Source organism: Macaca nemestrina, chromosome 17 (genome assembly GCF_043159975.1).
Source record: "Macaca nemestrina isolate mMacNem1 chromosome 17, mMacNem.hap1, whole genome shotgun sequence".
Taxonomy (NCBI): domain Eukaryota; kingdom Metazoa; phylum Chordata; class Mammalia; order Primates; family Cercopithecidae; genus Macaca; species Macaca nemestrina.
The window spans coordinates 48,611,204-48,624,967 of NC_092141.1; the positions used below are offsets into that span (position 1 = coordinate 48,611,204).

General features: G+C 37.1%; 1 protein-coding gene and 1 long non-coding RNA gene across 6 annotated transcripts in view; one reads left to right on the forward strand and one right to left on the reverse strand.

Moving 5' to 3' along the window:
• LOC105476850 (uncharacterized) overlaps nucleotides 1-13,764 on the forward strand; it is a 158,531-nt gene that overhangs the window by 36,183 nt on the left and 108,584 nt on the right. The window lies entirely within an intron of this gene.
• LOC105476851 (BRCA1 interacting DNA helicase 1) overlaps nucleotides 1-13,764 on the reverse strand; it is a 176,769-nt gene that overhangs the window by 3,550 nt on the left and 159,455 nt on the right. For all 3 annotated transcript variants that reach the window (XM_011733115.3, XM_011733116.3, XM_011733119.2), the window contains one exon: nucleotides 7,098-7,180. In XM_011733115.3, coding sequence (XP_011731417.2) covers nucleotides 7,098-7,180 — 83 coding nt within the window. The remainder of the gene's footprint in view (nucleotides 1-7,097; nucleotides 7,181-13,764) is intronic.

Sequence of the window (13,764 nt, forward strand, 5' to 3'; positions counted from 1 at the left end):
ACTGCTTATTTTTTTGTAGGGAAACTAGAAGTTGTAAACAATACAACTTTCCATTCTAATATTCTAAATTTTACTCCTTTTGCAAAAATAATTTCAATATTCTAGTCTCAAGTTTTTTTGTTCCCTTCCTCCACCAATTCCAAATACATCTTAAATTAAAATTATTCTGGAGGTGAAATAATAACACTGTCTTATGGGCAAATCATATCCCATCTGAATTTTTCTTATATAATTATTTTTAATATATATATATATAATCAAGTTATAAAGGATACGATTTGACCTGTGACATATGAAAACTGCATAAAAATGAAACCTAAGAGTTTGGGGTATTTTCTAGTATGGCGTACTTCCAAATGAAATGCAAAATCAGATACTTGGACTTTTACAAAATAAATATTCCCTGCTAACACTACTAAAACTAGCATCATCTTTTGGAGGAATTAGTTTTAAAAGTCACTATAGGGTAAAACTTTAAGTTCTAGATTTTAAAACTAAAAAAATTTTAAATAAGCCATTTCCTTTGAAGTTTTTTATTTTGTTCGTTTGGGGAATATGATTAGACCATAAAAATATGTGAAATTCTCTAAAACTGAAAATTTTTAGGCTGAGTGTGGTGGCTCACACGTATAATCCCAGCATTTTGGGAGGCTGAGGTGGGAAGATTGCTTGAGGCCAGGAGTTTGAGGTTGCAGTGAACTATGATGACATCACTGCACTCCAGCCTGGGCAACAGAGTAAGACCTGTCTCTAAAAAAGATATAAGAAAATAAAAATAAGAATTTTAGTACTATGTACCTTTTCATTTCAACCTTTTTATAATCAAAGAAAGCCTTTTCAATGTAAAATATCATTGTCTGCTTTTGAAAACTTGAAAGAATCTGAGCTCCACCTGCTGACTAGACACCAGCACATAGCATTTTTGCCTTTAGTTACCGTTTGACCTATGCTACTGCACACTTCACGTGGAAAGGGAAGATAAAACAAACAAAGCAATGTTTTCTGCTTTATGTTTTAATATCAAACCAAATGCAGTAATTAAGCTCTGAAATTGAAAAAGTAGAGTCCACACCCACACATAGCTAATCCAAAACAAAATTTAACATCTCTTTATCATAATAAAATGAACTTTTTTTAGCTAAAAGGTAATAATAAAGATACACATGTATCCCATGGCTCTTTAATAATAACTCCTGGTATTGACTCTGAAAACTGTTTACTGTTGGATGAAACCATCGAGTGAGAAAAAAATGATACTACTGGCTGCATCAAAGCGGGGAGGAAAATTTGTGGCACCCTCTCGTCATGGTCCCCACTTCAGAATAGTACCATGGGATTGGGAGTTAGCTCCTAGTTTCTTCTCCCTGGGGAGAGAAGAGAAAACTGAACCTTATGTCTTTTTCTGGGAGGCTGCCCGAGGGACTGGCTTCTATCTTACCTGTGTCGAAGAGCTGACATGGGCTGCCATACCCTACATGCCCAGGGACCACTAAGAACAAAAGCGCTGTGCAGCAAGTTTCTGCTCCACAGAAACCACAGTGCAACAGAGGCCCATACAGTTTGATGGCCGCTCCCTCAGGGGTACAGAAAAGCCTGGAGTGTGCATCCAACATCTTGGCTTTTCAAGGAGCTGTCTAGGGACTGGTTTCTGTCTTGCTTGTCATAGAGCACTGACTGGACCTAGCATACTCTATATGCCTGGAATCTACTAAGAACAAAAGAGAGTTGGGCGTGATGGCTCATGCCTGTAATCCCAGCACTTTGAGAGGCCGAGGCAGGCAGATGACTTGGGCCCAGGAGTTTGAGACCAGCGTGGACAACGTGGTGAAACCCCATGTCTACAAAAAATACAAGAATTAGCTGGATATAGTGGTGTACACTTGTGGTCCCAGTTACTTGGGAGACTGAGGTGGGAGGATCCCTTGAACCCAGGAGGCCGAGGTTGCTGTGAGCTGAGATTGTACCACTGCACTCCAACATGGGTGACAGAGTGAGACCCTGACCAAAAAAACAAAAACAAAACAAAACAAAAACAAAAAACCAGCAAATATTTCTAATAAGGAATTTACAGACAAGTCCAAAGAAGATAGATCCATGGAAAAGGTTTAAGAGGCTCCCAGAATGCCTGCCTGGGCTGATGAGTGAAGGTCTTTCCCTGTACAAAACCAGTCAGTAAACACTCTTTTTTCAAATGCGTGGATACCATACAAGGTTACAAGAAACATAAAGAAACAGGAAAAAATAACCCTATCAAAGGAACAAAATAAATCTCCAGAAACCAACCCCCCCAAAAAAGAGGTATATGAATTACCTGGCAAGGAATTTAAAATAACTGTCAAAATGATGCTCTCAAGTTCAAGAAAATAATATAGAAAAAAGGAGAATTTCAACAAAGATAAAGAATACAAAAAAGAACTAAACAGATTTTGGAGCTAAAAATACAATAACTGAACTGAAAAATTCACTAGACGAGTTCATCAGCAGACTTGATCAAGCAGAAGGAAGAATCAGGAAATTTGTTTATTTTCTTTTCTTTTCTTTTATTTATTTTATTTTTTGAGACAGTCTCGCTCTGTAGCCCAGGCTGGAGTGCAGTGGCACAATCTCGGCTCACTGAAACCTCCGCCTCCCGGATTCAAGCAATTCTCTTGCCTCAGCCTCTCAAGTAGCTGGGACTACAGGTATGTACCACCATACCCGGCTAATTTTCCTATTTTTAGTAGAGACGGGGTTTCACGATGTTGGCCAGGCTGGTCTCTAACTGCTGACCTCAAGTGATCCACCAGCCTCAGTCTCTCAAAGTGCTCAGAATCAGGAAATTTGAAGGCAAGTCATTTGAAATCAACCAGTCAGGGAAGCAAAAAGGAAAAAGCAAAATGGAAAAAAAGTGAAGCCTTATGACTTCACTTATGGGACACCATCAAAGCTGACCAATATACATATTCTGGGAGTCCTAGAAAGAGAAAGAGGGAAAGGAGAAGAAAACTTATTTATAGAAATAATGACCAAAAACTTAATAAATCTGGGGGGAGGAAAATGATATCCAAATACATGAATCTCAGAGAACCCGAACAGAACGAACCCAAAAGTCTGTACCAAGATACTTTATAATCAAAGTGTCAAAAGTCAAAGAAAAAAATAGAAACTTGAAAACAGCAAGAGAAAAGCAACTTGTCATATACAAATGAAGTCACATAAGACAGTCAACAGGCTGGGCATGCAGGCTCATGCCTGTAATCCCAACACTTTGGGAGTCAGAGGTAGGAGAATTGCTTGAGCCAAAGAATTTGAGATTAGTCTGGGCAACATAGTGAGACCCCATCTCTACAAAAAAAATTTTTTTAATTAGCCAGGTCTGGTGGTACAAGACTGTAGTCCCAGCTACTCAGGAGGCTGAGGTGGGAGGATCACTTGAGCCTGGGAGGCTGAGGCTGCAGTGAGTCATGATCATGCCACTGCACTCCTGCCTGGGTGGCAGAGTAACATTCTGTCTCCAAAAAAAGAGAAAGATTTCTCAGGTGACATCTTGCATGCCATAAGGAAGTGGGATGACATGTTTAAAGTGCTGAAAGAAAAAAAACCTGCCAGTGAAGGATATTATATCTGGTAAAGCCATCTATCAAAATGACTAAGAGGTAAAAACTTTTCCAGATAAGCAAAAGCTGAGGGACTTCACCACTAAACTTGCCTTGCAAGATATGCTAACGGAAGCCTGCTAAACAGCAACACAAAAGCATAAAGTTTGCTCGTGAAGTTAAAAGTGTACACAAATACAGAATACTTTAATATAACAACAGTGATACATAAATAATGTTTAATTCTATACAGAAGTTAAAAGACAAAGTATGAAAATAACTATAATAGTATGTTAGTGGATACACTATATAAAAGGGTATAATCTGTGACTTTAATAATAAAATGTGATGGGGAAAAGTGAAAGTGTAGAGTTTTTTATACAACTGAAATTAAGTTGTTAGCTGAAAATATTGTTATGACTATGTTTTATGTAAGACCCATGTAACCACAAAGGAAATATCTATAGAAGGTATGCAAAAGAAAAATGGGAAAGGAATTAAAGCATGTTTCTTCAAAAAGTTTAAAAAAGAAAAGCTTTTAAGACCAGGAACAAAGCAAGGATGTTCATTCTCACTACTTCTATTTAGCTTTGTACTAAGAGTCCTAGCCAGACTATTAAGCAAGAAAATGAAATAAAAGGAATCCAAATTGAAAAAGAATAAAGTAAAATGATCTCTCCGTGCAGATGACATGATCTTTTATGTAGAAAATCCTAAAGATTGAAAAAAAACCTGTTAGGACTAATAAACAAATCAGTAAAGCTGCAGAATACAAAAATCAATGTACAAAAATCACTTGCAATTCTATACACTAATCAAAAGAGGAATTTAAGAAAACAATCCCATTTATGATAGCATCAAAAATAATAAAATACCTAGGAATAAACAACTAAGGAGGCAAAAAACCTATACACTGAAAATTATAAAACATTGCTAAAAAACAATAAAGATAACACAAATAAATGGAAAGACATTCCATGTTCACAGATTGGAACACCTAATATTGTCAGAATGTCCATACTACTGAAAGCAACCCCCCCTTTTTTTTTTTTTTTTTTGAGACAGAGGCTTGCTCTGTCACCCAGGCTAGAGTGCAATGGCATGGTCTTGGCAACCTCCGCCTCACAGGTTCAAGCCATTCTCCTGCCTCAGCTTCCCGAATATTTGGGATTACAGGTACCCACCACTGTACCCAGCTAATTTTTGTATTTTTAGTAGAGATGGTGTTTCACCATGTTGGCCAGGCTGGTCTCGAACTCCTGACCTCGTGATCCACCTGCCTTGGCTTCTCAAAGTGCTGGGATTACAGGCATAAGCCACCATGCCCGGCCGCAATCTAAATTCATATGGAACAACAAAGGACCACAAATAGGCAAAAGAATCTTGAGAAAAAAGATAAAAGCTGCAGCCATCATACTTCCTGATTCTATAAAATACATTACACAGCTGTAGTAGTCAAAAAAGTATGGTACTGGCATAAAGAAAACCATATAAACCAATGGAACATAATAGAGAGCCCAGAAGCAGATCCACACGTATATGGTCAACGAATCTTCAAGAGGCTGTCAATGGGGATTGACATGCTTTGGTTATTTGTTTCCTCCAAAGCTCATGTTGAAATGTGTTCCCCAGTGTCATAGGTGGGGCCTACTGGGAGGTGTGTGGGTAATGGGGACAGAGCCCTCATGAAAGGCTTGGTGCCCTCTCCGTGGTAATGAGTGAGCTCTTACTGTAATTAGTTCACATGAGATCTGATTGTTAAAAAGAGCCTCGCACTTCCTCTCCTCTCTCTTGCTCCCTCTCTCACCATGTGATGCATCTGCTTTCCCTTCACCTTCTGCTATGATTGTAGACTTTCTGAGGCCCTCATTAGAAGTAGATGCTGGTGCTAGGATTCTTGTACAGCCTGCAGAACCATAAGCCAAATAAACCTCTTATCTTTATAAGTTATCCAGTCTTGGTGTTGGCAACGATTGTTTGGATATGACACCAAAAACACAGGCAATAAAAGCAAAATTCGACAAGGAGGACCATGTTAAACTAAAAAACTTCTGTGCAGCAAAGTAAATAATCAGCAGAGTCAAAAGGCAACCTACAGAATGGGAGAAAATATTTGCAAGGCATATATCTGATAAGGAGTTAATCTCCAAAATATATAAGAAACTCCTGTATCTCAATAACAAACAAACAAAAAAACACACCAAGCCCGGGCACGGTGGCTCACGCCTGTAATCCCAGCACTTTGGGAGGCCAAGGCGGGCGGATCACGAGGTCAGGAGATCGAGACCATCCTGGCGAACATGGTGAAACCCTGTCTCTACTAAAAATACAAAAAAAATAGCCAGGCGTGGTGGCGGGCACCTGTAGTTCCAGCTTCTCAGGAGGCTGAGGCAGGAGAATGGCATGGACCCAGGAGGTGACGGAGCTTGCAGTGAGCAGAGATCACGCCACTGCACTCCAGCCTGGGCAACAGAGTGAGACTCCGTCTCAAAAACAAAAACAAACAAACAAAAAAACCACACACCAAAAACCAAACCAAAAAAACAGATATGCAAAGAAATCCAAATAACTCAATTAAAAAATGAGCAAACGAAAAGATGTTTCTCCAAAGAAGACATATGATTCGGCCAACAGGTATAGAAAAGATGCTTAACATCCCTAATCATCAGAGAAATGCAAATCAAATCCACAACGTGCTATCACATCATACCTGGTAGGATAGCCATTATGAAATTTAAAAAAGAGAAAGAAGAAAAAAGGAAATAAGCGTTAGGGAAGATATGGAGAAATTGGAACCCTTGAGTGCTATTGGTGGGAATGTTAAATGGTGCAGCTGCTGTGAAGAACAGTATCAAATCAAAAAATTAAACTCAGAACTGTGATGATTCGCCAATCCTACGCTTGGTATTTATTCAAAAAAAACTGAAATCAGGATCTTGAAGAGGTATCTGCATTCCCATGTCCATTGCAGCACTGTTCCCAATATCCATAAGGTGGAAATAACCTAAATGTCTACTGACAGATGAATGGATAAAGAAAATATGGTATAATGTATACATAAAATAAAATATTAGACAGTCATTGAAAAGAAGGAAATCCTGTCAGATACTATAACATAGAACATGAACATATTCTATGTTATATTCAGATAATATAACATAGAACATGAACCTTGAGGACATTATGCTAACTGAAATGAGCCAGTTACAGAAGGACAAATACGGCATAATTCAATTTATATGAAGTATCTAAAGTAGTCAAACTAATAGAAGCAGAAAGTGTAGCAGCGGTTGCCAGGGGATGGGGGGAGAGGGAAACGGGGCATTGCTGTTCAGTCAGTGTTAAGTTTCAGTTATGTAAGATTTAAAAGTTCTAGATATCTGCTGTGAAATACTGTGCTTATAGTTAATAATATTGTACTGTGCACTTAATAAGATGGTAGAGCTCATTATGTGTTTTTTACCACAATAAAAATATGAAGATTGTTACTAGTTTTTACTCTAAGCCCAGTTGAGATCTTACCAGATATATAGCGACTTGGGTTATTCCTAAAGCGATCATCCACTAGAATAAGAGCTCCCCAATCATTTTGGTGTCGAATACATCTAGAAAAAAATAGGGAGAAAATCAAATAATTATAACATCGGAAATAAATCCAGTTTTCCAGTGGGACAGACAGAAAATTGAAAAAAAATCAATTTTATAGATTATTTTAAACAATTTGTTATTAGGAGAGAAGTTATAGAAGCTATCCAATACAATGTAACAAAGAAGATGTATTAAAAATTCCCTACTTTTGCCAAATATGGATAACTTACATACAAAATGCTATATTTTATTTTACACTCAACAAAATTATAGAAAATATTTTCTAAGATCTTTCTTTCTTTTTTTTTTTTGAGGCGGAGTCTCGCTCTGTTGCCCAGGCTGGAGTGCAGTGGCCGGATCTCAGCTCACTGCAAGCTCCGCCTCCCGGGTTTACGCCATTCTCCTGCCTCAGCCCCCCGAGTAGCTGAGACTACAGGCGCCCACCACCTCGCCCAGCTAGTTTTTTGTATTTCTTAGTAGAGACGGGGTTTCACAGTGTTAGCCCGCATGGTCTCGATCTCCTGACCTCGTGATCCGCCCGTCTCGGCCTCCCAAAGTGCTGGGATTACAGGCTTGAGCCACCGCGCCCGGCCTCTAAGATCTTTCTTAACCACATAGACCCCTTGGGTTTTTTTTACCTTAAGTATTATAAATAATTGTAGGTTTTATGTAGAGGTCATTTTTACTAGTTTGATGAGTTTTTAATCATGAATAAACATTTAATTTTGTCAAAAATATTCTAAAATTCAATTGACGTAACATGTAGTTTTTCTTCTTTTGACTGTTAATATGGTAGATTACACTGGTTCATTTTCAAACACTGAATCATCCTTGCATTCCTAGTCATGGTGTATTCTTCTTCTTATAGATTTTTGGATTCAATTTGCTAGTTTTAAAAAATACATTAAAAAATAAAAACATACTTTTTAATAATTATTAAACAATTTTAAAGTGTACATAACAATGCAATGGTTTTTGGTATATTTACAAGGCTGTATAACCTATACCACTTATCTATCCCAGAACATTTTCACCACCCCAAAAAGAAACCCGGTGCCCATTAGCTGTTACTTCATATTATCCCAATTATTCCCCATTACCTCTGGCAACCACTAATCTTTCTATCCTTAGAGATTTGCCGATTCTGGACATTTCATTTAAGTGGAATTGTACAATATGTAGTATTTCGTATCTGGCATATTTCACTGAACGTGATGTTTTCAAGATTCATATTGTATCATTTCTCAGTACTTTATTTATAAGTTAATATTTCCACTTTTTGGCTACTATGAATAATGCTGCTAGAAACATTCGGGTACAAGTTTTTATTTGAATACATGTTTTTTATTCTCTTGGGCATATACCTAGAAGTGGAACTGGTGAGTCATATGGTAATTCTATGTTTAACTTTTTCAAACACTGCCCTACTGTCTTCCAAAGCAGCTGCACATTTTACATTCCCACCTCCTATGTATGAGGGTTCCAAAATCTCCACATCCTCACCATCACTTGTTATTGTATACCCTTCTAAAATTAAATCTACCCTAGGAAGTGTGAAATGATATTTCATTATGGTTTTGATTTGCATTTCCCTAATGACCAATGATGTTGAACATCATTTTTATGTGCTTACTGGCCATTTGTGTATCCTTTTTTGGAGAAGTCTGTTCAAATTATTGGTCCATTTTTAATGGCCCATTTTGTCTTTTTATTATTAAGTTGTAAGAGTTCTTTATATATTCTGGATACTAGATCCTGCTACACATGATTTGCAAAAATTTTCTCCATATGTGAGTTGTCTTTTCCATTTCTTGATACTGTCCATTGAAGAATAAAAATTTGAACTATAACAAAGTCCAATTTATCTACTTTTTCTTTGGTTGCTTGTGCTTCTGATAGCAGATCTAAGAAACTATTGCCTAATACAAGGTCAAGAAAATTTATACCTGTTTTCACCTTTTTCTGTCTTTGATCCACTTTGAGTTAACTTTTGTATGTGGTATGAGGTAGGAGTCTAATTTCATTATTTGCACATATCCAGTTGTCCCAACACCATCTGGTGAAAAGACTATTCTTTCTTTGAGTTGTCTTGCCACTCTTGTCAAAAACCAATTCACTATAGATGTATGAATCTGTTTATGGACCCTCAATTCTACCCATTGATCTATACATCTGTCTTGATGCCAGTACAACATAGTCTTGATTAGTGTGGCTTTGTAATAAGTTTGAAATAGAAAACTGTTTGTTCTCCTAGTATGTTCTTCTTTTTCAAGATTGTTTTGACTGTTCTGGGTTCCTTGCCTTTCCATAATAATTTTAGAATCAGCTTCTCAATTTCTGCCAGAAAGTCAGCTGGGATTTTGATTAGTATTGTATTTAACCTCTATATCAATATAGGGGAGTGCTGATATCTTAACAATAAGTCTTCTAATCCATGAACATGGAATTCTTTCCATTTATTTAGAATTTTCATTCAATAATGTTTTGCAGTTTTCCGTATATAGATCTTTCATCTCCTTAGTTAAGTATATTTCTAAGTATTTTATTCTTTCTGATGTTATTTTAAATGGAATTTTGTTAAGTTCATTTTTAGATTTTTGGCTGTAGTGAATAAAAATGTCATTGATTTTTTAAAATATTGGTCTTGTAACATGAAACCTTGCTGAACCTATCAGTTCTGCTATTTTAAAAATGGATTTCTTAGAATTTTCTGTGTGTAATATATCATTCGCAAATAAAAATAGTTCTGCTTCTTCCTTTCCAATCTGTATACCTTTCTTTCTTTTCCTTGTCTCACTGCCCTGGTTAGAATCTCCAATACAATATTGAACAGAAGTGGTAAGAGTGAAAATCACTGTTGTGATCTTGAACTTAGGAAAAACATTTCAGTCTTTACGATTAAGTGTGATGTTAGCTGTGAGTTTTTCATAGATGACCTCATTAAAGCTAAGTAAGTAACCTTATATTCCCACTTTGTTGAGTATTTTCATCATGAAAATGTGTTGAATACTGTTTTATGCTTTTTTTTTTTTTTTTCATCTTGAGAAGATCATGTGGTTTTGGTCTTCTGTTAATATGGTGTATTACATTAACTGATTTTATAAAGCATGTTGAACCAATCTTGGATTGCTGGGATGAATCTTACTTGGTCATAGTGTATAATCCTTTTAGTATGTTGCTGATTCTGTCAATGGCTTTTATTTCTATAGTCATATGAAATATTGCTGTACAATCTTCTTTTCTTGTAATGTATTTTACTTGTTTTAGTATCAGATAATACTGGCCACATAGAATGAATTGGTAAAAATTCTCTTCCATTTTTTGCTAGAGTTAATGAAAGATTAATGCTAATTCTTCTGTAAATTTTTGGTAGAATTCACCAGTGAAGCCATTTGATCATGAGGCTGAGGCAGGAGAATCACTTGAACCTAGGAGGTAGAGGTTGCAGTGAGCTGAGATCGCATCATTGCATTCCAGCCTGAGCAAGAGTGAGACTTTGTCTCAAAAAAAAAAAAAAAAAAAAAGTGGGGGAAGTGTTTTGATGACAAATTCTATCTTTACTTGTTATACATCTATTCAGATATTCTATTTCAGCTAGTCGCAGTGGCTCATGCCTGTAATCCCAGCAGTTTGGGAGGCCGAGGCAGGCTGATCACGAGGTCAGGAGTTTGATACCAGCCTGGCCAACATGGTGAAACACCATCTCTACTAAAAATACAGTCAGGCGTGGTGGCAGGCACCTGTAATCCCAGCTACTCAGGAGGCTGAGGCAGGAGAACTGCTTGAACCTGGGAGGCGGAGGTTGCAGTGAGCCGAGATAATGCCACTGCACTCCAGCCCAGGCGACAGTGTGAGACTCCATCTCAAAAAAAAAGAAAAAGAAAAAAAAAAAGATATTCTATTTCTTCTTGATATATTCTCAGTATTTTGTGTCTATCTATGAATTTGTCCATTTAATTTAAGTTATTTAATTTCTCATCACACAATTTTTTTTTTTTTTTCCCCGAGACGGAGTCTCACTCTGTAGCCCAGGCTGGAGTGCAGTGGTGCGATCTCGGCTCACTGCAAGCCCCGCCTCCCGGGTTCACGCCATTCTCCTGCCTCAGTCTCCCGAGTAACTGGGACTACAGGTGCCCACCACCACGCCCGGCTAATTTTTTGTATTTTTAGTAGAGATGGGGTTTCACCGCATCACACAATTTTTGAGGGTATTCTTTTATAACCCTTTGTATTTCTGTAAGGTAGTAACATCTCCTCTTTCATTTCTAATTTTAGTAAATTAGAAGTTCTCTGTATTCTCACGCCTGTAATCCCAGCACTTTGGGAGGCTGAGATGGGCGGATCACGAGGTCAGGAGATCAAGACCATCCTGGCTAACAAGATGCTTTTTGCTAGATGTGTTTTGGGGCCTTTTATGTTAATTACATATGTTTATAATTGCACATGTTTCGACTTGTTATACATTCTTCAGAGAATGGCTGTTTTTTGTTGTTGTTGTTGTTGTTGTTTTTGAGACAGAGTCTCACTCCTGTTGCCCAGGCTAGAGTGCAGTAGTGAGATCATGGCTCACTGCAGCCTCAACTTCCTGGACTCAGGTGATTCTCCCACCTCAGTCTCCTGAATAGCTGGGATTATAGGTACATGCTACTACACCCGGCTAATTTTTCTGTACTTTTAGTAGAGACAGGGTTTCATCATGTTGCCTAGGCTAGACTTGAGGGCTCAAGCAATCTGCCCACCTCAGCCTCCCAAAGTGCTAGGATTGCAGGCAGAATGGCATTTTTATCATTATAAAATGTTAATTGTTTCTATTAACATTTATTTTGTCTTAAGGGTCTATTTTATCTATTAGTATAACCAAACCAGCTCTCTTTTGTTTACTATTTGCATGCTATGTCTTTTCCCATCATTTTATTTTCAACCTATTTGTGTTTTTTAAACTAGTGTTTCTCTTGCAGACAGCATATATCACATTATTTTCAATCCATTCAGCCAAACTTTGCCTTTAGATTGGAGTGTTTAATCCATTTATATTTAATGTAATTACTGTTAAGGTAGGATTTACTTAGCTATTTTGTGAAATACCCACTTTGCTATTTGCTTTCTATATGCCTTATGTATTTTGTTCTTCTGTCTTTCCATTACTTTCCATTTTCTCCAATAGACACTTACAAGTATATAATTTTAATTCTCTTATCATTTACATTACTATATTTTCTAAATTATTTTTATTAGTGGTTGAAGAGTATAATAAACACATCAACAAGTAATAACCTAGTCAGTATAATTACCAACTTGATTTCAATAGTACACAAAAATGGTCCTTCTGTTCCCTCACCTATTACCTTTGGGTTGTTACTGTCATATAAATTATATCTTTAAACATTGTATGCTGGTGCAGAAGAATTAACATTGTAGGTTGGATTATTTATCCCTAGAAAGGTCTGTTTAAAGGTGGCCCTGGGCTGATGAATGAAAACTTAGATTCAGGAGGGTTCCTGTGATTGACTGATAGGAGAGTCTCACTGTGCCTAAACTGTTTGAGTAAACAATATATTAATGCTGAATACTTATTCTCCTTTTGAGAGTCTAGTCTTCTGGAAACTGCTAGGCAGACCAGCCCCAATAAAATCCCTGGGTGCTAATGAGTTCCTCTGATTGGAAATATTTCATGCATGTTGCCACAACTCATTGCTTGGGGAAGTGTGTTCTGTGTAACTGCACTGGGAGAGGACACTTGGAAGCTTAAGACTGGCTCCCTGGACTTTGTCTCATGCACATGTTCTGTTCTCTTTGCTGATTGTGCTTGCTATCATTTCACCGTAATAAATCCTAGCCATGTATACAGTTATATCCTGAGGCTATCTAACTGTTCCAAGTGAATTACTGAACTTGAAGGTGGTCTTGGCAACCCACGAGACAATCACCACAGATTTACAATTATTGTTTTATGCAGTTGCTCTTTTTAAAAAATCAGGAGAAAAAGAATTATAAGCAAGAAATACATTTATATTAACTTTTATATTTACCTATGTCGTTATCTTTGAGGGTATTCTTTATTTCATCATGTGCATTTGACTTACTTCCTAATATCCTTGCATTTCAGCCTGGAAGACTCCTTTTAGTAATTCTTGTAGGACAAGTTTGCTACAGAGTAATTCTCTTGGTTTTTGTTTATTTGGGAATATCTTAATTTTTACCTTATTTCTGAAGGACAGTTTTGTTAGATATAGTATTCTTGGTTGACAGTCATTTTCTTTCAGCACTTTGACCATGTCAATTAACTGCTTCCTGGTCTGGAGGATGTTTTGTACATGATGAGTTATTTCTCTCTTGCCACTTTCTAGATTCTGTCTTCTGGCTGTTTGATTTCAACCATCTAGATAGGAATCTCCCTGAGTTCATCCTACTTGGAGTTCGCTTATCTTCTTGGATGTATAATGTTTTTAATCAAATTCAGAACATTTTCAGCCATAATTTCTTCAAATATTCTTTCTGTTATTTTTTCTCTCCTCTCCTTTTGGGACTCCACATATGCATATGTTGGTACACTTGATGAGGTTCTACAGGTCTCTGAGATTATGCTAGTTGTTCTTCATTC